The sequence below is a fragment of the Hippocampus guttulatus genome, chromosome 1, assembly GCF_054856545.1.
Source record: "Hippocampus guttulatus isolate MCC_2025c chromosome 1, RoL_Hgut_1.0, whole genome shotgun sequence".
Taxonomy (NCBI): domain Eukaryota; kingdom Metazoa; phylum Chordata; class Actinopteri; order Syngnathiformes; family Syngnathidae; genus Hippocampus; species Hippocampus guttulatus.
In genome coordinates this window covers 2,758,313-2,782,249 of record NC_141261.1, presented here as the reverse complement: position 1 = coordinate 2,782,249, position 23,937 = coordinate 2,758,313, and the positions used below count along the sequence as shown (strand labels likewise).

The window sequence follows — 23,937 nt, the reverse complement described above, 5'->3', positions numbered from 1 at the left end:
TCATTTATGAGCCGACTACTTTTTTTTTTTGCCCATGTGTATAACCTTTATTTATCCAGATAAAACCATTGAGATAAAGAGCTCTTTCACAAGGGTGACTTGGCCAAGACGTCAGCTGCACACATCATGAAAAAACATTGAAAAGTGAAAATGAACACCGTCAGATTGAATGTTTTTTTTTTTTTTTTTTTTTTTTTTTTTTTTTGCAAGTGCATGTGTATAATACACCTGTTTGGAGGTTTAGCAAACTTTTGTTACTTTTTTTTTTCTTCCAGCAGACAACTGATGTGAATGTCTTTGACCAAACAATCAGAAACAGACTTCACGAGGGTGGCCTGAGAGTCTGACGTCGTCTAGTGGGCTTTTTTTTACAGATGAGAGCAGATTCACCCTGAGTACGTGTGACAGAGGTGCAAGGGCCTGGAGAGGCCGTGGAAAACGTTATGTTGCATAGTTTGATGGTTGGTCAGTGATGGTCTGGGGAAGCATGAATGGACGCACAGACCTCTACAGGCTGGACGAGACAATGGCACCCTGACTGCCATTAAGCATCAGGATGAAATCCTTGGACCCATTGTCAGACCGTATTCTCGTGCGATGGGTTCTGGGTTCCTCCTTGTGCACGACAATGCCTGGCCTCGGGTGGTAAGGGTATGCAAGGCCGTACCTGGGGCTGGAGGAATTGGTACTATTAACTGCCCCCCATGCTCGCCTGATCTAAATCCAATAGAACACCCCTGGACATCATGTTTCCGTCCATCCGACGCCGCCATGTTGCGCCTCAGACCGTCCAGTGATGCCATGGCCCAAATCTAGGTGGAGATACCCCAAGACAACATCTGTTGTCTCATTCTCTCTTTTTTTAGTTGACTTAGACAAGCTGGAGCAGAATAGATTTTACCACGCATTGTAATTTATAGCCCTGATGTTTTAGAAAAAAAAATCCACTTTTGTTTTACGAATCACAAATACAGTCTATTAATCATGTAGTGTTGAACTGTGTTTGGCGGGCTAGATCATCGTGAGCGATGTTTTAATATTTTTTGTACATTCTATTATCAGACGTGGTGTTGGGGACCTTCACAGCCTGAGGTCAAGACATTGATAATCGTCTGAATACAGTGGGGGGGCCAACTGCAGGGAAGATGTTGCTAAAGAGTTTTTAATGACACATGGTAAGCCATGTCTCTGAGACATCTGCGCTCTGTTGCTTTAAAAACAGGGCTGTTTTGATGTTTATATTGTTCATAAGCTGTATTGCACTCTTAAAACTATTTTCAAACACCATAGATACAAATGCTTGACTAACATTTTGAAGCAATATTTTTTTATGTACTGTCAATCAGCACCATTTCCCCAGGAAAATAAAATTGGAGGATGTATTGTATACACAAGGTGTTTCCATCTTGTGTGCAAGTGAAAAGCAATTGAGGAGAGCGGAGAATTACACGAGTGAGAAATGCATAATGGCATAAGTGCAACTCCGCTATGCTTCATAGCACACATCCGCGTGTTGAAGACCACCATCGTGACAAGGGCCATTACTTTGTTTATAATAGACTTAAGTGCTGACAACCGTGGATAATGAGCAGAAGGTTTTGGTGAAGATGATTGACACTAATAAAAGTACAATTTAACGAAACCGAGTCCAATTGATGTGTGCGGTCCATTAAACTAATTATGCTAGTCTAGGTTTAGAATATCAGTCTGATGCCTCATTGACAGTTTGGGCTGCTGGTCATGTTTGTCTAACATGAAATGTCGACCTGAGCTTCAGTCGCACTTATAATTTTACAGTGCTGTGAAATAGTATTTTCCCCCTTCCTGATTTCTGTCTTCTTTACGTAGTTATCACGTACAAATGTTTCAGTTCATCAAACCAATTTTAATATCGCACTATCCAAGGAAATACAAAATGCAGTTTCTAAATGCCAAAGGCGCAAAAATCCCAAACTACCTGTCCCTATGTGAAAAAGTGTTTTCAAAACATACTCACTGGGTAGCAGTGGATTTTGAACAGATCGTGTTCATTGTACCCAATCACCATTTTGGTTGTGCACTGAAGTTAAAGTAAATTCAATGTATCATTCTTCAAAAATGCTGTAGGTAACTGGATGGCTCAGGATCGATTTTTGATGAGTGTAAATGTAAATAGAAAGAACGACAACAGCTTTGGGGTTTATTTCGGTGATGCACGTTTAAAATAACATGAGCTAATGCTAAATATATGCAACAAACATCCCTGCTGTGTGAAAATAACCTTATCTCTGTAAAGGTGCCACTGGAAGGGTCACATGTGTATGCCGGTCTTTCCAGTGCACGAGGGAAAGCATGATGTAAGGGGCATGAACCATGGGATCAGTCCATGACAAGAATAGATAAGAGGGCTGATGAATGCCATGGAATTTACTTCGGATGGCATTTTGCTCCAGCCTAGGCCAACTTCAAGGTGTAAAACTGCAGGCAATTTCACATTTCTGACTGACTTTAGTACATAAACACAATGTTTACTTTTGAGCAAAATCATTTATGAGAGCAAAAATCAAACGTGCTCTTATATAACCTCTAATATTTGGCCAGAAAACCATGTGATGAACATTAAAGTTATGATTGCAACTTGAATTTTAATGTTTAAGGTACTCTGCTCTGTCTTATGTTCTAGGCAAAATAGGCCAAAACTTTTTCCATAAATCAGGATGCCATACCAGTCACATTTCTGGAGGCAGGTGCTCAATCCGAAAAGTAGGCCACTGATCACCAGAAAAAAAAAATACACCTCTGATTTTATATTTGTAAATATCTCCCATGTGAACACAGCCATGCTTGAAGTGCTATTTTCAAAAGGTTATTGATGGTTCAAAATTTTAGGTCACAATGGTTAAGACAATCAAGAGATAACTACATTTATTTCATGCTAATGTAATTTCTTAAACTTATATGGGCAAACTCCTAATCAACGATAACAACTAAAATGTTGCCACAGATTTGTTGTTAGAACACATCTCGAGAGCAGATGAGGGTGGGCCACTCTCCAACACTGCAGATACGAGTGCATAAATGATCCCGATTATTCATTAAACCTATTACGCTCACGTCTTTATACTTTTCTAAAAACAGTAAAGACGGAATTGTTCTGACACTTTCACAAATTCATACATGCCTCAGAAATAACGCCATCTATTTTGTTGTCTGCTATCGTGTAAATGCAAAATGGCCGCAACATCCTGGCACTTCAGACCACAGATCCATTTTCATGTATTGCAACAGCAAAAATGAGGCTCCCTTGGAAGCGAATTGATGACAGAGAGGGTCATTTTTACTTTATTTTTAAATATTGAGGAATCAAAATTAAAAAAAATAAATATTGGCTCTGGCAGAAAGAAGACTTTTCTCATTTGCGGCAAAAGGGCACATACTTGTGCACATACCTGAGCGCACAAGACTAAGAGTGTCCCTGTATGGTGTCTGTTGTCACATTACCGCCATGCCCACTTCTCAATTGCCCACAATGATGTCAATTAGAGTAACTCTTGAGTTACCAACAAGTTAACAAGTCTGACTCAGTGCTAATAACACAATTGTTGGCTGTTTTATTCAACAATGCCGTCAGTGATTGCCTGAACGAGAAAATGACAGCTCTCTTGGTGTCAAACTGGTCAGGTAGCTGCTCTTCGTGAAGAGAGTGAGGCTTTTTTGTTGTGGTCCATCTGTTGGTTTTGCAGAAAGCTCATCTGGATGTTAATTATGTGTAACCCCATGGATAGCTTAGCCATTTTAAGTAATCACTGTTTAAGTGGAGTGTCACTTGTTGTTGTCTGAATTATTTTTTGTAAATGACAGTGGTTGTTTTAAAGTGCTGTGTAAATACAGTTGAGTTGAATTAAGGTGAGTTTCAAGTGGCCCCGCCCCTTCATTCTTATGTAACGTCCTATTCCATCTTCTTACTGCGCATTAGCAGATTGGATTTAAGAAGATGGACACAAAACAATGTTTCAAACTTTTTGGAACATTATGAAAGAAACAAAGCAACCTTTAAATGAAGCACACTCCAATCTGAACAGAGTGTAGATTGTGGAATAACTTGGTTCCTTCCCGTAAAGTATTTGTGGGAGTTGTGATGGGAGTCAGTGATGACAGCGGATGAGCTTTTGCGACTGCCTTTGTCACCATTTATCATGTGTGACATTTTCCACATGCACTGGCCAGCCCTAACACGCTAGCAAAATAGGGTCAGCAAATATGACCTCGCTATCAATGGCGAATGGTGATGTGGCGCCAACAAGAGGATTTGTAGCAATTTCAGTATGATATGCTTGTCATTTGCATCCAAATACTGTGTCATGGTCTGACCAACAGAGGCTACCATTTATTATACCATTGTGGCCCCTATATGGTGGAACCTGGTTAGTCTAGAACACAGGTGTCAAACTGAAGGCCCGGGGGCCAAATTTGGCCCGCGACATCATTCTATGTGGCCCGCAAAAGCAAATTATGTGTGTCAACTTCCACAAGCCTTGCTAAAATATGTACCGTCAAATGTCGAATTTCCATGTGTAATAAATAATGTTGAGAATTTGCAAACATCGTGTTACCCTGTTTACACTCATTTGAACAATAATTGAACAAACAACAAATAAATAGACTGATTTCAAAACTACTAATCACAATTTTATTGTGTGTACAAGTAATAATACGATGTGATGATTTAACACTTATTCGGCTTCACTGTCGTAATGGTCCTAAGCTCCAAAGTGGCCCGCGACCAAAATGAGTTTTGATATCTGTTTACAGTCTCCATTTCGAGCCCCTTCCCAAAAGTTCAGGTCTCTCCCACCATGGCGGACAGGATAACTGTCATCAACTGTGGTGGTCCATTCATAACAAGTAAATAGCAATTAACTTTCAGGAGCCGTAGCACTGACATAATTGTGACATTTACCAATTGTGTCCCACTCCTTTCAGGCTACCCCGCCTCAGTTCAGCAAGTTGTTGTATAAGTGATGGGGTGCTGAAACTCAAATTAAGGTCATTAATGGAGGGGAACCAATATGGGGGGGCCAACGTCAATTCACTGACTGTTAACAGGTTTAAATGTCAGTCAGTCTGGCGAGGGAAAACCACCAGACTGAATGGGTAAAACAACGTCTAAGTCGAAATGCTTCTTCTTTCACAATGTCTTGATTGGTTTTCACATATCTCATACATTTTTTTTTAAAAAACAGGAAACCCCACATTATGTTAAAATATAATAGGGGGCGGCGGCCCGGTAGTCCAGTGGTTAGCACGTCGACCTCACAGTGCAGAGGTACCGGGTTCAATTCCAGCTCCGGCCTCCCTGTGTGGAGTTTGCATGTTCTCCTCGGGCCTGTGTGGGTTTTCTCCGGGTACTCTGGTTTCCTCCCACATTCCAAAAACATGCATGGCAGGCTGATTGATCATTCTAAATTGTCCCTAGGTGTGAGTGTGGGCGTGGATGGTTGTTCGTGTCTGTGTGCCCTGCGATTGGCTGGCAACCGATTCAGGGTGTCCCCCGCCCACTGCCCGAAGACTGCTGGGATAGGCTCCAGCACCCCCCGCGACCCTGGTGAGGATCAAGCGGTTCGGAAGATGAATGAATGAATAATAGGTGGCTATACAAAACATTGGTCAACAAAGTTCAGTCAAGGCTTCCTTCCAATCATGAACATTCCTGAAACGTACACGGGGAGCCAATGCCGTGATTTTAAGATTGGCGTCATTTGTTCTCGCTATACAATTTGAGAATAGATTTTAATAATGTGTTTTAATAATGTCTATGGTAGGGTGGGCTATATTATTTGATATGGATGTGACGCAACTCTGAATCTGATTGTCTTCATAAAAAGAACGTGTGAACCATTACCCTCCGCCCCGAGGCCTGAGTCAATTTAGAATAATAGCCTTCCAGTGGAGAAGCTGGGGAAATGTCAATTGGCAGTCGTAATCCTCCATAACTGAGCTCAGCTTCACTGGGTCCTGGGCTAATTGCTCATTATTTAGCCTGAGTCGATGCAAACACTTCACAGAAGCACAAAGAGCCACACATGCTCCATATTGTTATATTCCAATTAACCTCTGACGCCAACATGTGGCTATTTTCTATCTTTGGTTAAAAAACAAAGCCAGCAAAACAACAATGAATAACAACTTGTCAGGCGTTATGCTGGCAACAGTCATGATCGTTACAGCTGCCCCGCCGTCTTCAAAAATGAAATGCTGTGATTTTTTGGGGCCAAACAGTTTATTGTCCGTCACTTTGCTCATTTATTTGTTTTATCTTGGTGGGAATTTATATCAGCATGCAAATACTGCAATATCTTCACTTGCTATGATCTATTTCAGAAAATGTGTTGATCATTGATTGAATTAATGCTTCACACATTTCCCTTTGTTAGGACAAGATTCAACTGGGGGACAAAGTCTAATGGAAATGTATAGAAATATGCTTGATATTCAAACTGGGGGAAAAAAAGTCTAATGAAAAAGGATAGAAATCCATTCATTTTCATCACTGCTTATCCTGAACAGGATTGCTGGGGCCTATTCCAGCTGACTTACGGCGGAAGACAGACTACACCCCGAACTGGTCGCCAGTCAGTCACAGGGCACACACAGAGACTAACAACCATTCACACCCACATTGCTGCTGAGTGGCCCACGCTGCCCGCACACAAGTCAGGCGGCTGTACCACGATGCCATCAGCTTCTCATCTCCACTTTAACCACGTAAAGACCTATATGATGAGACAATTCAACCGACCTATTGATCAACATAAGAAATTGATCATGCAGAAAACGGCAGAAAATTGTGCAGAATCATTTGCGCAGATGTTCCAAATCATGTGCAGCTTGTACTAAGAATCGAGAAGCCACTTTCTCTTCTTTTTTAATGTACACAAGCGACACAACACCGTATCATGTCTGTCTCCTGGTAATGGGGTGGATGCATGGCTGCATTCCAAATAACGAAACATCATTAAAGACATCCTGATTTTCGTTGACTTGTGCCTGCATGTCGCTGAATTATCCCAGCCCACCCTTTTTCAAACTGAACTTTGCCTGTACTCCCACTCTTTAGAACATTAGTCGCACATCATTAATTTTCCAAGCTTGGTGACGTCGTCAAGTCTGCTATAAAGGCTTCACCTGCGCATGCTGAGAGTCAGACTGACAGCAAGACCAGGGCAGCCCGAGTCGAGCTCCAGCAGGCAGAAAAAAAAGAACATGAACCTCACTGTGTCACTTTGCTGCTTTAATCTCCTTTTGGTGCTTGATTATGTTCGAGGCAAACCAATGTCTGATTTACAGGTATGTCCTCTTCTTCTTAAATGGATGGATAGATGGATGGATGGATGGATAGATAGATAGATAGATAGATAGATAGATAGATAGATAGATAGATAGTTTTGTTTCACATTTTCATGTCTCTCTTTCACTATCAGAATTTGAACCAGATTTTGGAAGAGATTGATGACAAGGCTCATCACTCTTCAGAGGAGATGCAAGAGAGAGGTGGCAATGCAGAAAAGTCAAACCACGGAGCTCCAGAATTCCCGTGGGAATTCCCCGAACCCAACAACTCAGCACTGGAGGCGAAAGCAGATGTCCTTGCCCTTCTCTTCAAAGACCTGTTTCGGACCTCCAAGCGTAACTGGAGTCGGTACCGAAAAGGGGGGCTGAGGAGCTGCTTCGGCGTCCGCTTGGACCGGATCGGGTCTTTCAGTGGATTGGGATGTTGAGGGTGAGAATACAGAGGAGACTCTGTTGTTGACTATCTGACTGTTGTTGTAGAACACAAACTCTGGTCCTCAAGGAGCATGTTTTAGATGTTTCCCTCCTCCAGCACACCTGATCGAGATGATCAGGATCAGTATCAGGCTCCTGCAGAGCTTGCTGATTGATGGGTTTGACACCTTTGTTGTCAAAAAGTCCAAAAATAAATTTGACTTGCCTTGTTGATCAGCACTTCTGTGATTCCAAAAGAAACTAGATTGAATGTGAAAGATGAGTAGCTAATGCCAACAAAATGTAATTCAAATGTAAATGGCTCTTTTTATATATATATATATATATATATACAGTATATAGCTCAATAATCCTTTAATAGTACTATTTGAGACATAAAGTGCCAAACGGAGGGACTGAGGGTTGTGGGTTCTGATACTAACCCGTTTTTTCAATTTTCTTTTCTTCTGTCAACAGGAGTATGTGATGACGATCCGTCAGAAAAAAAGTATTCAATCGTGACTGACACTCCACTTCAAACACCACTGGATATTTTCAGAAAATTGTTGTGGAAGCAGGCTGTTTCTTATTTATTATTTCGAGTTGTAATAGAATTTCAATTATATTGTAATGCAGTAAAAATATTTTGCATACAAGTGGCCTTGTGTGCCTGTCTGTTTGCCTGACCCTCTGTCTGTCTCGCTTTCAAATATTTTTTGCAGCGTTTAGCATTTCTTTAAACTACAGCTTACCGGACATGCACGTGTAAATGCTTGCCAAATTATTCGTACCACTCAGTAAAATAAATAAATAAACAAACAAATAAATGAACGAATAAATAAATAAATGCCACAATATTCAATGAAATAACAAAAATAACAAAAATATATTTTTAAATCACTGAAAAATTAGCTACAATAAACAGGCATTGTTTTTTTTTTAAATTGTGGTCCAACAAATTTATAACAACAACTAATGATATCACCCCAAAAATCAATTCCATAACCATCTGTGGTCATCACTGCAAACAAACGATTCCTGGAATCAAATATAAACGCATTTTGTTTCATAAACATTATTTTCAAACGTCTACAACCATAATGGATTTTGGTAAGTTGTAGTTACATAACAAAAATCATCATGATACAAATCTAAATTCCTTCTCATATCTTTCTGCCACATAGATTTAACCTAAAGACATTCCTCAAGTGTACGAAGAGCCAGTGAGGAGTCTGTTTTTCTGACAAACTGTCAAACTGTCAGTCTGGACTCAGTTTGTCCTTGTTCAGGCAACCGTCAACAGTCACATACACACTCCTTAAATTAGTAACATCTACTCGCTCTCTCTCTCTCTCACACACACACACACACACACACACAATGACACAGTGTGGTCATTTACTACTTCCCGTAGCTCTGTGACAACAACATCCCGTGTTCGGGATTGTTGGGAGGTGGCAGTCTGTTTCTGGCAGTGTATGGATGCCACTGTGTCATATGAATGTCTGGATGCCCCACTTCTGAGAGAGAACCCTTTAAAGGGAGCCGTTTCCGACAGCTTGCGTTATCAGGAAAAGGTGTCAGGAATTCAAGTCCAATTCCTGGCATACCCTAATGGACTGTATAAAAGAGCAGAGCTTGGTCCTGTGGGCTCCAGCATCCACAAGCTATTCAGCAAAGAATCCCATAAAGATTCCATCTCTACTCCTGAAATTAAAAAAAAGAAAAAAGAAAAAGAAATATGTCACTTTCGTCCTGTGTTGCCTGCGGCCTTCTCCTCCTCTTGAAACTTCAGCTATTCAGCACATATCCTGTTAGCACCAGCCTGACCTCCAGTGACATGGACATCTTCAGGGTATGTTGAAGTTATGTAATTTGAAAATAGTTTAGGATTTCTTGTCATTCATGTTACGTTCATAAACTCAAACACAATTTGGCTAATATCAATTGGTAACAGCCTTTTCTTGAATGTTCACATACCTCCTGGCATGTCATAGGTGCTCCTGAACACACTCAAGGAGTCGCTTCCGGAGCAGACTGAGATGCAACAGAGGCTCTCTGCAGAGAAGGACAACACTTTTGATGACCTGAACAGAGAGGCTGATGCACAGCAGCCACAGGACGCTTTGGATGAAGCTTCAGTCCGAGAGTTTCTCTCAGCCAAAAATCTGAAGAGCATGCGCAGTGACTCCACCAGAAGGTCTTCTAACTGCTTTGGTCGCCGTATGGACCGAATAGGGTCCATGAGCTCCCTAGGCTGCAACAGTGTTGGCAAATACAGTAAGTTGACAATAAATCCAATGGTATCCAATGGTGTTGTTCTACAACATTGGAAAAAGTAAAGATGTGTTCCATGTGTTCTCCTGCAGATCCCAAATGAGGATCAAGTCTTACCATCAAGGACCTTGTGGAACTGCAATTTCACTCCCAAACGTTATTTAGTACTCACTTGATATTTATTATACCAATATTTAAAGTCAGTTGTTTGTGGATTACATGTTTATTTATTTTAATGTATGCAAAACTTAAGTTCATGCTCTGAATGTTTCAATAAATGTTTACAACAGCAGCTGACTAGAGTACAACCACTCATGATTGACAGCAAGTACATTGTCGCCAAGCAACACAAAATTTTCAACCAACTTCCTCTATGACAAAAAAAAAAAAAACACAAGAAAATAACAAATATACTGTGGCCATACCAGCTGTACAAGATGTAGATAATATCATAATTTTATCATGGGGATAAACTGTTGGTTCCCTGTGCCTTATAGTCACTTGTAGCGTTTCATTAATTATGCACCAACTGTCTACCATAATGTGGCTAAAAAGCACAAACCCCATTCTGGGCAATAATTGAGAATGTGGCCATTAATTTCTTTAATTAAAGCATAAAGGAGTTATTTTCAGCACCACGGAGAGCACACACAGCGGCCCATGTGGATTCGAGATTCAAGTCAGACTGAAGCCAACAGAGAAATTGGTGCGATTCTTTGGTTCCTACACATGGAAATAAATCCTTTTTTTCTGCCAATGGTTGTTCTGTTGTAGAATTCAGAGAATTCACAAAGGACCTTTATCGGCCAGCATCACTCCTGTGATCCAAAGGTTGCATTGTGTTGGCTAACATATAGTGGTCATTTCTAATGGGAAACCCTTGTGGAGCACTGCCAGCGTGGTTGTGATCCAGTTACACTGGTCAACAGCGAATTTTAATTCAAGATGGCTTTATCTGTCAACAAGTGTATTTTTGACTCTGATTAAAAAACAAAAAGTCTATTTTTTTTCTAGCAGGTCTGGTTTTTCAGATATTTTCTTTTTTTTTTTGTTTGTTTGTTTTTTAAATTTGACCTATAAAAGCAATTTATAGGGAGGAAAAAAAGTCATTTATAGCTATAGAAATTCATAATTCCTAAATATTACTACCGGTGCATATATTACTATGTTACACATTACATTATTATCATTGTATTATTACTATTATGAAAACCTGATGAGAAAAAACAGGGGGTGGGGAAATTCGTAATCAGTGCAAAAAATATTATGTAAAAAAGTTTACTAGCATCTCAGATTTAAAAAAAAAAAAGTAAGTAAAATGTGTTAAATAGTGTTATTACAATAAGATTTTACATGTGTATAGCAAGCATGAGTGATTATGGATTTTGGAAAAAAGAAAGCAATGTCAGCTAGTTTCTCTCAGCCAAAATCCTTCAGACAAAAATCATTCTGAATGGTCATGACAACATTCTTCTTTGAAATAATGATGTAAGCAAACTTTATTTGTTTGAGTCAAACTAATATCTCGTTTTAATCTATAATTTAAAACGATGATCATTAGAGTTTTCTGAATGATCAAGGTTGGGGGTATTTACTGTTTAGGGATAGTGAGACCATTTGACATCTTATTCCATTTTATTCAACATGACTTGCCATCTTACAACTTAACAGAGGTTAGACTGTGGAATGTCAACTCTGTAAAATTCGTCATGGCTCGCTAAAGTCAAATGGAGAAACTGTTATCCATTGGCGACACAAAGAATTGTTGTCTTCACTTTGCTTATTGCATGTCCACTGCGAATGTCCACAACCAAAATAGGAAAGACACAAAGAAGATTGCGTTCAGAGGATGAACCACACTGACCGTAATCGCACCCAAGTTCAATCACTGCCTTAAGGTGGAGGGTCCCGGTTTTAACCTACTATGGTGTTTGTCTGCATGCAGCGAGGAATTCCTGTGACTAAACACCATGTCTGAGCTCACAGCTTGTAGATGGCTCCTGAGGTCATGCTACAGCTGGCTGGGAAGGCTGATCGTACACAGACATGTTATACCCTAGACTCACGCAGAGACTCACACACAACGATCACTTCCGAGCACCACTTCAAGGTACATTGGACTTATCATGCTGAAGTGTTAGAATGCACTTGAGGCGATGTGCAAGAGGAGGAACCATTGACGCCATCGACTAATTGTGTACGTGTGCGTGTGCATATATAAGCAGTTTCCAGCAGTGGCTGTGATGCGACTTGTATTTGAAGGATAACATGAGGCTTGTGGTCCTGTGGGGTCTGCTGCCCCTGCTGTGTCGGTATACGCTGGTTAGCAGTCACAGTTTGGGAAGGTCCTCTTCTCCCGGTGACTTGGCCGAGCTCAAGGTAAGAGAGGATGGTCAGACTGACAAACACTTTCAATGGGGATGTGCGGTCTGCAATGATGACTGTCGAAAAAAATTGAGGACTTGGAGAGAGCAAGATAAGTCACGTTATAAAGGTTGATCTGTCTAATCGTGCATTTTTTTTAAGTAAAAAAAAACTTGGGAGATCGGATGTAGCATTGGAATTTTTAAAGCTCAAATTTAACATTAAAGCTCAAAATTAACATTTCACATGTATTGAGTCTTTACCATAAGGCAGGGGTGTCAAATTAGTTTTTGGGCCAAATTGGCTACAATTTCGCGGGCCAAATTGTAGTTACGGTTTCCCTTGGAGGGCCGTTATGAATTTTGGGAAACCATATAAATGTTTAACCCCCTCCACATATTACATACACAGTGCACAACAAATTGATGAATAACTGGTTTTTAAATCAGACGTCAAGAATAATGACTGCTATTGTGGATTACATATGACAATTTGAAATTTTGGTTCAGATTTTAGCAAACATCATGGAACTTGATGTGCTTGATTTGCTTTTGCGGGCCACATGAAATGGTGTGGTGAGCCAGATCTGGCCCCCCGGGCCTTGACTTTGACACCCGTGCCTTAAGGTAATAACCTATTTCAAACCATTCATGAAAAATATTGTCTTCTCTTTTGTGCATCCTGCCTTCTGCAAAAGTCTTTGCTTGAGCGCTTTGAGGAGACTCTGGCAGAAGCAGCTCAAGAGGACACCTTTGAAATGGACTATGCAACGATGAACCAAGAACCAGAACGTGGCCAGTCCGACCGAGGATGGAACACGCAGCAGGACAGGGACCAAGAACCTGCCACAGTGGAACGATCCCAAGCAGTGGCTGAAGCCCAGAACCGGGCCTTGAGTGCGAGAAACCGCCTACTAGACCTGCTGGTGACGGCCAGAAAACGGGCATCGGGCTGCTTTGGTGCCAGGATGGATCGAATAGGGAACGCAAGCGGTCTGGGCTGCAACACTGCAAGAGGTTAGTGCACAAGGAACAATTACATTCAACATTTGTTTATATTTTTAGCTTTAATTCAACTGAGGAACTAAAGCTATCCTTATAAAATTGCTTTGACATTCCTCGGTACTCAAAATTGAAAACAGATTAATTGTATAAATGACAGATGTTTGTTATAAATGCACCATTTACTCTATGCGGTTTATTTTTATAAAACATTGCTTACATTGCATTACCTCTACACCCTGCGGTGTCTAAAAGAGAATCGTACTGCTGCAAACACCGGTAAAATGATCAAGCCTGAGGAGGTCTCTATTGTCGAACACTTTCTTTCATTTGGGTAGCGCAGCAAAGTCCGACATTGAAAAGCTCATCGAGAACAAAGTTCAACCCCACATTAGCTTAGTTTCAGGAAAGAAAGAATCACAAAACAGTCAGTGTGCAAGTAAAGTTGTTGAAGCAACGAACGAACACATGCATGCAAAATCTAAGCCACGACGATATCACAGTTTTATTGGAAATAGTGCGTCAGTTAAAGGAGTGACTGTGTGCTTTATGATTCAGTAGTGCTCTTGATAACCAAGTGTTTCTGTTCTTCTGTTTTGTTTTGTTTTTGTTTTCAGGATAGGCTGAATCTTCTTTGGGATACGCGTCTGATCCTTTTGTCCTTTATTAACTGAAGTTTAGTCAAATTAATATATGATATGACATTGAAAAACTGTGTGTGTGTGTGTGTGTGTGTGTGTGTGTGTGTGTGTGTGTGTGTGTGCGTGCGCGCGTATCCCTCCGTGTCTTGTTTTCTATGTCTGTGTCGACAAAATGATTTATTATGTAACGAATCCATGAGACTGTATACTGTATGAAAATAGCACATTATAACTCCGTATGAGTTGCTCTCAATTAAAAACTACAAATAAAAACCTCTTTTACCCATTTTCACAGTTTCAGAAAATGTTTTCAACTTTGAATCACACACATCAAATATTAAATACCTGGACAGAAATGAATGAGGATGTGTAAGGGCAAACAAACATTTATTCGAGGGGAGGCTTTTATTTTGTTTGGATGGATTCACCACAATCTAGGGCTCAACAATGTGAAAATGAAGCAAACATAGGATTGACAATGCTTCTAACTTGTCAAAATTAAAAGCAGACATTTGAGATGAGTCGTAGATGAAAATGTGGCTGCGACTCATTAATTCATAATTTTGTGTTGTGTGTGTGTGCGTGTGTGTGTTTGTACACACACACACACACACACACAAAATTATGAATTAATGAGTCGCAGCCACATTTTCACACACACACCCACACACACACACATATCTATGACAACCAGCAGATAGGAAGTGTTATTGTGGGTTACATTACAGAGATGGTCACACTGCTTCCAGTCAAGTCACATTACGTTACATTATGTTGACCACTGACACAAAAGTCAAGCACTAACGAAGTACGGAGCCGCTCACACGCGTGTTGTTTTCAGAAGCCTTTCCAACAGACAACTTTCTATGATCAACACCATGTAGAAAATAAGAGTAGAAGACTGTTGTGTGCAGCAAATACATGTCAGAATGATTCTTAAGGAACCCCATCAGGTAATCTGAGGTTTATAAAATAACCCGCCGCTCCAAATTTCATTTTATGTACACTGCAGTGAGATACACTATACAATGCGATACTTGTCTGATGAGAGTGGAACAGCAACTGCAAATATGCATTGATGGCAGCCAATTTTTGAAATGATTGTCTGAGGTCACACAATCATTCCCACTCATTTGTATGTCCCCCACCCTGTCTGCAACCATGTGCCACTTCAGTACTTTTGGAATCGTCGTTTTGATTGCATCTTTTTGATCATCGAAATGTACAATCATCATCCTGCCCTGAATTTACACTCTTCTTTAATGACACTGAAAACAACTGTGGCAGTGAGAAAGGAAGGAGGTAGAAAGGCAGTTTGCACCATTGTGGGAGTGAACGCAGCCAGCTTCTTTCCTGGCCAGTGGCACAAAGTACATCTAAAAAGAATTGCAGGATCTCCACTTGCGGATGATGGGAAATTTGGCTGCGATGAAGCGGGCAATTAAAGGCTGCCTTCCACCCCCGATCGTACGTCCATGTGTGATAGCCCCCGCACGAACCATAGTTGTGCCACAGTCATGGGGTGTGCTTTTAAAAATTGATTAATATGATGGATGCATGACTTGGATAATGGATGGATAAATGGAGAATAAGAATTCAATCAATGAATTGATTTATACAATGTTTCAGATGAATTGATGTATACTGTTGGCATACTTCCGAATAAATAAAAACATGCACCACATACATCCACGGAGCTCAGAATCTGTCTGCCTGGTCCTTGATCCATCAAAAATGACACCACCTGTAACACAACTTAGACCTGCTTTTATCTGGTCTATTGTCGAGTCTAATTTCTATTGCCAAATTGGCAGGTATTGTCAGGGGTGTCGAATACAAAACGCCCTCGGTCCGCCAGAATGCCCAGAAAGTCGCAGCACGGTCTGCCAAATTCACAAAGATGGTGAACTACACTAGCACCTGCACAAAAATGGAAATGCGGCAGGCTTTACGCCGAGCGCACGGGCACCTGTCTAAGAAGATAGAGCCCTTGATGTTTTTACAATTGATCAGTTGGCCGACAACCAAAACCGAAAACTAATGGTGAATAGCGGTCACTAAATGTAAGTGCTCTAAATAGAAATACATCAATCCAGAAGTCATTAAAAATAATAATAATAATAAACAATCATTCACTCCTATCCAAAAGTATTGCAACATGAGGCGGCCAATTCCTTTATTTTTGTTATTGAGAAATGCATTGCATTTGCATTTGACATTAAAAGTCAAATATAAGACAAGAGATGAAAATATCCGTCTTTATTTCCATATATTTGCATATGGATCAGATAGAATTCATAATGTCAAACCCAAGTGTTTTCAGCCTAGAGCACAAATCAACGAACTGGCCTCGTGTCCCAATACTTTTGGAGAGACATGTCCCGCAAGCAAGGCGCCAAATAGTCCCCAATTCAACTTTTGTAAAGTGTTACTAATACTTCAACACATTAGTGAAGCTCCATGTCAGGACTCATTTGGTAATTAGTGGGTGTAGAAGAATCAGTTGCAAGTGAAACAAATTGAAATTCAAGAAAACTGTCATCAGCATTAGACATGAGAAAAAAACATGACATGAGCTCATTCAAAATACCCAATGATAATAACAACACGAGTATTATGTTTAGGTTGAAAAGGTCAAACTTATGGGGAGTTGTGCGTCAAGTTTGCACTGAGTAATACCACAAAGTTGAAATTGAGGGGAAAATAAATGGTGTTGAAACAGCAGCAGCAGGGGTCACCAACACGGAGCCCGCGGGCACCAGGTAGCCCGTGAAGACCACCTGAGTAGCCCGCCAGTGCCTGGACATTGTGATTTGCTAGTAGAAATTATGATTTAAAAATGCAAACATTGGCAGTATTGTGAGACATTTTTAAACACGATCAATGTCTGACAATTTAAATCATCAAGTATTAAAAATAACACATGCTCATATTATTGAAGGTATTTTGGACAAATATGTTCTTTCAGACGTGTGTCAATTTGGTAGCCCTTTACACAATCAGTCCATATGAAGTTTCTCTCACCCTCAAAAATGTTGGTAACACCTGCTATACAGTATTTGGACACAAAGTGGCTGTGGGAGGGGTGGGGGGGGGCGGTCTCAGTGCTTGTTTCACAGCTCTTGGGGTCCCTCTGGAGGGCATAGGATAGAAGCTCTTTAGAAAAAATAACTTCTGATCAACACTTGGGAAAGTTGGCATATGAATTAATACTGGAACTATGAAAGACTGAGTAAAAAGAAGAGAGAGAGAGAGAGAGAGAGAGTGACTTTATAAATCGCTTATTCTGTTATATAAATTGCAGTCATGACGGAGGTTATTGTTGTTGTTTGTGGAGCCAGGCAGAATGTCACATTTGTCTTCACTGCTGCTGCCTCTGCACTGACTGTGCAGGGAGGGCTCCTCCTCCCCCTGCAGTCCCCCAATCATGGAGGTCCGGTTGGCACCGCTGCTGCCTGAAGGCCCCATCTGAGCCGCACCACTCAGGCTGGCCTTGTGGGATCGAGGGTGCGGTGGCGTGTGATTGGGCACCGGGGTGGTGGCGCTTTCACTGAGGCTCTCCACTGTTGCTGATGACTGGCAGAAAAAAAACACAAACACAAAAGGTACATTCAATGACATTTCAGAAATTGTAATTCAATGTACTGAATTATGGCAAATATTGCGTTTTTGTTGGAAATCAGAAAGTGAAAACTCTTTTGAAACATCACAGAGCAAATGCAATGTGACAAAATAAAATAATATTGAAAGCCCTTCTTGGTGAATGACCAGTAGAGTAAAACGTTAAATGTTGAAACCAGTTCTACTCACATTTCCCACAGAGACATCACTGCTTGCCTCAGTCTTCTTTTTTCTCGCCATGTTGGGATTCCAGTGGCAAACCAGACTGTCATTCTGGACACTGTAGTTCTTATGGCCAATCAACCAATATGTGTTCATTTTGCCTTTACCCTGGCAGGAGGAGGCAGAGGTATTTTTAGATGCAATAAATAATTTGGACCATTGGGAAATCACAGTAAACCTCATCGTAGGGAAATCGACTTGGATGACACCTATATTATTACCGTATTAAGTCTGTGGTGAAGGTAAAGAAAAAAGATTGGCCTCCCTTGCACTCACCTTGACTTCAATCTCTCCTCGAAGCTGCAAATCGTAGGCGTAGTCTTTGTTCAGGGCCAAGTAGGTTGCAGAACTTGTGTGGATTTTTTGAGCTGTCGCAATGTATAATATGACATACTATTTAAAACACACATACAACTTGGGACGGATCAAGATTTGCATGAATAGAAATATACATTATTTCCCAAAAAACATTTAGAACATTTAATCAGAACTTTTTTGATTTGCGGTTTTCGTCACCTGAAAATGGCCTGGGATGTAACAAGCAGGAGTGGAGTGGAATAGTATCATCAGTTACTACATTGCATGTCAGGATTTTCAAATCAGCTGGACATGTTTTTTGGGGGTTTTATGTTTGGCCTTGCTGGAGGTCTGTACTGTATTTCACTTCTTGCATGCACTCCATCACATGTTGTGATATTTCATGTGGTTGTCACTGAAGCGTTTTTCTCCATTGTTTTAAAGTACCGGATGATTCTCAAACAAATCATATCACATACATGATTTCGCAACCATTGGTCTGCAGCTTCAGCGATCTATGACACTGGCGGACGCGTCAGGTTGGCACTCTTCCGAACTGTGTTTCGGGGTGTTCATTTAGGTATTTTTCCATTTGGAAAAAGACATACTTTTCTTGTGGTGTTCACCAATGAGTATACGGTATGTTGACTACCCAACGGTGAGGTGGTGGGTTTCCATATTTATAACAGTGCTTCAACATTTACATTTGACATCAATGACTGGTGGACGTGCCCATCGCTCAACATACGCAGACTGGTGGACTCCATTCTAGATGCTGTATTCACCGTATCCCCAAACAGACAATATCTAGGCATCTTGTAGCCCACGATTCCGGCCACACATGGACCTGATCGGGACACAAAACAATACCAGAAAGACATTGGAGGTAAACAACAACAACAAAATGACACCGAGCCAACCCATGCCCATAAAATGCCTTGACCTGTGTGAATTCCAGCTCGGAGCTGCAGCCTCTGTTTGGGCATGTGAGGGATGAACACCTGTCGGACGGCTGCAACCAGATCCAGAGCCATCTTGGCAATCTCGTCAGCATGTCTGTTCCCGTTCCTCTCGGGGAGTCCACTCACCACCATGTATGCGTCCCCAATTGTCTCAACCTAGGCGAAACGGCGTACAAAACAATAGTAACAAAAACCGGGATGTTTTTAATGATAACTTCAATTGTTACAATAATACAGGTGCATTATTTGCATGACTATCGGGGTCATGCAATTGCAAGCTAAGCGCATTTGTGGATTTGCCTTTATTAACCCCACAAAATTCTGTTCATTATTTTATATGGATGCTATTCTCCTTCACTTGGTAATAAAATGCGGTGATATGATACTTCACTGCTTTGACTCAATAAATAAACATTCATACAATGGCTTTTATACAACTATGAATTGAAATCGCAACCCTTCCAGTCACCATTAGTCAAAGTTACAACAGTAACAACTTGCTTAAAATCAAACAATTATTGTGATCTAAGAGAATCAAGCTTTGTCGTTTCCTTGTGTTTGCCATCTTAAATTGGTGTTTGTGTGTTTTCTCGATCCTGAATCACCTTGTATACATCATAGGAGTCTATTCGTGTGTCAAAGCAAACGTAGAGGTTGTTGAGCATCTCCACGACTTGTAAAGGAGTGCAGGAGGCTGAGATGGAGGTGAAACCCACAATGTCCGAGAAAAAAATGGTCACCTAGGATAGAATAAATGAACATTTACTTTGAAGGTTCCTTTTGGATTTTTTTTTTCCACAGAGACAGAAGGTTGGGGTGAACGCTGGTTTTGGAAAATATCTGCTTCACATAAAGAGCTCAAAATGTGTTCATTTTGAGTTCCCATCCCACACCGCTGGTTGTTGAAGCTCCAAACAATGATATAACTTCAGTCTGTTTTTCCAACAGTGCTTGCTCTTTAAAAAACAAAAGCAAAAAAAAAAAACGACATATTGATGCTCATTTTCCAAATAATTACTTTTCAATTATGTTTTCTGATAGTCCAAAGTTCAACATCAGTTTGAAAAGGAGCCTTCAGTTGAATTCACAGCATTAGAGCCGCCCAACCCCCGCACTCCGCTGCACCGAGTGCTTTTAGTACAGCTGTTCAAACCTCTTCAATAATCCAAATGCAATTTTCACCTATCAAACTTGTTTTATCTTCTGATGAATATGGAACAGAGCAATTATAGGTAATTACGTCAACAATAGCTACAAAGGGAGCAAAGACACGTTCATTCAGCGTGTCTGCAGATGATGCGATGGTAGCCTCCTTACAGCAGCCTCAATATTAAAAGCTCAGAATGTGTTTTCCAGGAATCAGAGAATTTATGGACTGGAACATGATACAAAAGCCTACATTACAAAATAAAAGGATATGTCGAAATATTCAAGCATGAGAACTATGATTTTTTTTCCTGACCGATATGCCAGATTCAAAATCAAAATTCAGTTGGAAGTGACTTGGCTCTAGAAAAAACAAACTCATCTCTAAAGACTAAATGTGGAGTCTCATGTTTTGCTTTCGAGTCCTGCGAAGGGTTAAAAAAAAATCGAACAGCTCAAAAGAGCAAATATCAAAACAGAAACTTGGATAATGGTCCTGATAAGACACCGGATTGCTTCAGAGCACTGCAGAGTGACTCTTGAGCAAGGGACCTGATCAAATACACGCCTATTGTGTTCATTCATTCATTCATTCATTTTCCGAACCGCTTGATCCTCACCAGGGGTGCTGGAGCCTATCCCAGCCGTCTTCGGGCAGTAGGCGGGGGACACCCTGAACCGGTTGCCAGCCAATCGCAGGGCACACAGAGACGAACAACCATGCGCACTCACACTCACGCCTAGGGACAATTTAGCGTGTTCAATCAGCCTGCCATGCATGTTTTTGGAACGTGGGAGGAAACCGGAGCACCCGGAGAAAACCCACACAGGCCCGGGGAGAACATGCAAACTCCACACAGGGAGGCCGGAGCTGGAATTGAACCCGGTACCTCTGCACTGTGAAGTCAACGTGCTAACCACTGGACTACCGGGCCGCCCCCCTATTGTGTTTGCACCCGCTTATATATTAGAATGCATGAGAAAAATCAACCCGATGTTCATTGCGGCTTTGTCCGTGAATTTCTAGCACACCAACCTTCTCATAGCTCTCCGCCTCTACGTGTTTATGCCGGCGGAGCTGTTTCGCGACTGATTTTGGCAGCATTTGATGCAGCAGATCTTCGGCCAGCTGTCTTTGACGTCTCAGGTCCTCCGTCTTCTCTATTAAACTGCGTGCATAATTTTGAATCCACTCAGTCATTTGCTTGAAAGAGAACATGACCACTGGGTAGATGAGGCAGGCAATTGCCAGAAGGCTGATCTTCATACTGAGGCCCGAAGACACCGAGCGAGATGTCATTCGCAGTGCCGGCACCGCACGCTCAAACAAGCACTGCTGAGTGTCATTCAGCAATTGTAGTCCGGTGTGGGAGCCGGACAGCTTTTTGTTTGAGTCTGTGATGTCCCAAAGATTTGTGTTGAAGATTTGTTTGAAATACTGGCTCGAGTTGAACTTTCCATCAATGTTCTCAAACCAGCAGTCATGCAGTTGTTCTGTCATGAGTGCAGCCAAGTTCAGGTACTTTAACACAAACGTCCACTTGTCCTGGAAAGCAGGTAACGCTGCCATATTGGGGAAGTCCTGTAACTGGTGGTTGAGTTCTTTGAATGTGAGCAGAAGCCTTGCAGATAGAACATCTCCCCAGTTTGAGTCATGTCTGGCTTTGCTGAGACTTTCTTCTTCTGTAACCCACATATCAAGAAGCCCTCTAATGAACGCATTCAGAGCCGAGGTATCGTTTTCAGTTGTTGTATTTGCAACCAGTGAAGGGCGCATTAATTCATGAACGCTCCTTTCAATCTCCTGGCAAAATTCAGCCACCCTATCGTGGCAATGAAGCCCATAGCCATCTCTGTGGCCCACTATGCCACCACACAGATCCAAGATGGGCAACACAACCGCAGAAACACTGGCATTGAACGTCTCATTCCCCACGTCTTTGCTTAACAAATGGCGCACCAGTTGAAGCTTACTGACCAGGTCCAAGATGGCTGCCGTCCGGCACGAAGCCAATTCTTCGTAAGCAGCCTCAGTCGAGTGGAGCAATGCAAAATTGGTGCTGAGGTCAATGGATACAGAGCCAAGCAGGGCCAGGAAAGACAGCAGGCAAGCTGTCAGAATCCGACGAACAGTCCGACCACTGCCGGAGTTGGAAAATAGGAAACACCTGCAATTATCACGGACAGTATACAACAACATGTCATTCTGGGTGTTATTCTTGGGCCTATAGAGAACATACAATGGAAAACTGACTTTTTCCGCTCGTTTTCATACCAATATTTTGGTCTCAGGCGTGTCTGCCCACCCCATCAAGTGTGAAATTACACAATTTAACAAATCTTTAGTACTCTGCCCATTTTTGAAAATGTGCCTGTGAGCTGTTCTGTGTTTGCGCCCCACTATTATGTAAGAGCGGGGCTAATTTACACAATCCTGCCGCCACCACACTTCACTGTAGATAAGGTTTTCTTTTGGTGATGAACAGTGTTGTTTTTGTATCGAATATCACTTTTGGAATTATGGCCAAAAAGTTCAGCCGTGGATTCATCAAGCCATAACACATTTTCTGACCAAAAAAAAAGAAAAATAATTATATCAACAATAAAAAAATAAAAAAGGAGGTTGGTTTACTTAATTTGCTTATAAAGGTGAACACATTTCCCAGGTTTCCTGGAACAAGCAGTGCAAATGGTATCTATATTCTGCTCTCACCTGCACAGATGACAGTCTGTGTTCACATCTTTGCAGTTGGCACTTGGAGCGACTCTTCCCTTTTTGATGAATCGTCTTTTTAGAGAAGCTGAGGACAGTGTCCCAGATGCAAAACAATCCTTTTTCATCAATTCCAGCGTTGACATGAGACTTGTGCTGCAAAGTTTCCTCTTTAGTACTGGCTGCTCACAGGACCGTCATCTCAAACGATGGATCAATTGCCGTGGGCAGGAATGGTAAATGGATAGTATGAAGTAAGATTCAGTAAGAGGCCATAGCTAACTTCCGTTTGTGTGCTCCAAAATAAAAGCATATAGTCAGACAGACAGTCTGGTCTTGACCAACCTTGGCCACCCTATAGCTCCGGAGCTGGACAAGATAAAAATCATAATTGTATGAGAATTATTTTGTCCATGCTTATGGATGATGAAATTCTTTACTTTTAAAAATTAAAATCATGCATTTGAGATTCAAAAAAGTTGCATATTCCTTGAACTAAATACTTGCATACTACATTTTCAAGAGAAAAGTTTGTATATTTTCAATATAAACTATTTTCAAGATTGAAACCAGTCGCCCACCATGCCACCAAAAATTGTCATATTTTGGAAGGGAAAGAAGGTGTATATTTCAGCAAAAAACGTGTTTCTGAAAACAAATGCTTGAAATATCTGTAAACTGTAAAATTGCAATTTTCTTACAGATTTCCTGTACAAATGAAAAGAACAACCCCATTCGGCAAGAAGTATGGAGTAGAAACTTTATTTGGCAACAAACAAATTACCGGTATACGGCAGGCTGGATCTGGTTTGAGTTTGACACCTGTGCTAAAAACGACTGTTTAATATATTCCAATATGCATTGTGTCTGTACTTATTAATGTAATTGCTTGGTAGGACTGCAGTGACGCCAATTTTTTGTGCGTTTTAGCTATTTCAAATGATGCAAAT

At 41.1% G+C, this 23,937-nt stretch overlaps 4 protein-coding genes across 6 annotated transcripts; 3 read left to right on the top strand and 1 right to left on the bottom strand.

The window, feature by feature from the left end:
• The first annotated feature begins 7,197 nt into the window (after positions 1–7,197).
• On the top strand, positions 7,198–8,344 carry nppal (natriuretic peptide A-like). The gene is made up of 3 exons (XM_086129862.1): positions 7,198–7,326; positions 7,461–7,759; positions 8,221–8,344. The coding sequence occupies exons 1-2, from the start codon at positions 7,243–7,245 to the stop codon at positions 7,755–7,757; spliced, it is 381 nt and encodes a 126-aa protein (XP_085985988.1). The 5' UTR covers positions 7,198–7,242; the 3' UTR covers positions 7,758–7,759; positions 8,221–8,344.
• A 1,065-nt stretch (positions 8,345–9,409) lies between these two features.
• On the top strand, positions 9,410–10,323 carry nppb (natriuretic peptide B). The gene is made up of 3 exons (XM_086129850.1): positions 9,410–9,598; positions 9,741–10,023; positions 10,113–10,323. Exons 1-3 carry the CDS (start codon positions 9,485–9,487, stop codon positions 10,121–10,123), a joined length of 408 nt encoding a protein of 135 aa, XP_085985976.1. The 5' UTR covers positions 9,410–9,484; the 3' UTR covers positions 10,124–10,323.
• A 1,945-nt stretch (positions 10,324–12,268) lies between these two features.
• On the top strand, positions 12,269–14,314 carry nppa (natriuretic peptide A). 3 transcript variants are annotated; one of them, XM_086129827.1, is made up of 3 exons: positions 12,269–12,399; positions 13,082–13,400; positions 14,008–14,314. In XM_086129827.1, the coding sequence occupies exons 1-3, from the start codon at positions 12,289–12,291 to the stop codon at positions 14,010–14,012; spliced, it is 435 nt and encodes a 144-aa protein (XP_085985953.1). In that variant the 5' UTR covers positions 12,269–12,288; the 3' UTR covers positions 14,013–14,314. The 3 variants fall into 3 exon arrangements, with proteins under 3 accessions (XP_085985953.1, XP_085985946.1, XP_085985962.1); XM_086129820.1 differs by having other exon boundaries at positions 14,003–14,314; XM_086129836.1 differs by lacking the exon at positions 14,008–14,314 and having other exon boundaries at positions 13,082–13,405.
• A 2,784-nt stretch (positions 14,315–17,098) lies between these two features.
• On the bottom strand, positions 17,099–23,133 carry LOC147210025 (uncharacterized). The gene is made up of 8 exons (XM_086129806.1): positions 22,988–23,133; positions 21,311–22,442; positions 19,734–19,868; positions 19,110–19,284; positions 18,915–19,013; positions 18,146–18,237; positions 17,837–17,977; positions 17,099–17,602 (listed from the first exon to the last, which is right to left on the bottom strand). The coding sequence occupies exons 1-8, from the start codon at positions 23,131–23,133 to the stop codon at positions 17,297–17,299; spliced, it is 2,226 nt and encodes a 741-aa protein (XP_085985932.1). The 3' UTR covers positions 17,099–17,296.
• Between the last annotated feature and the right edge of the window lie 804 nt (positions 23,134–23,937).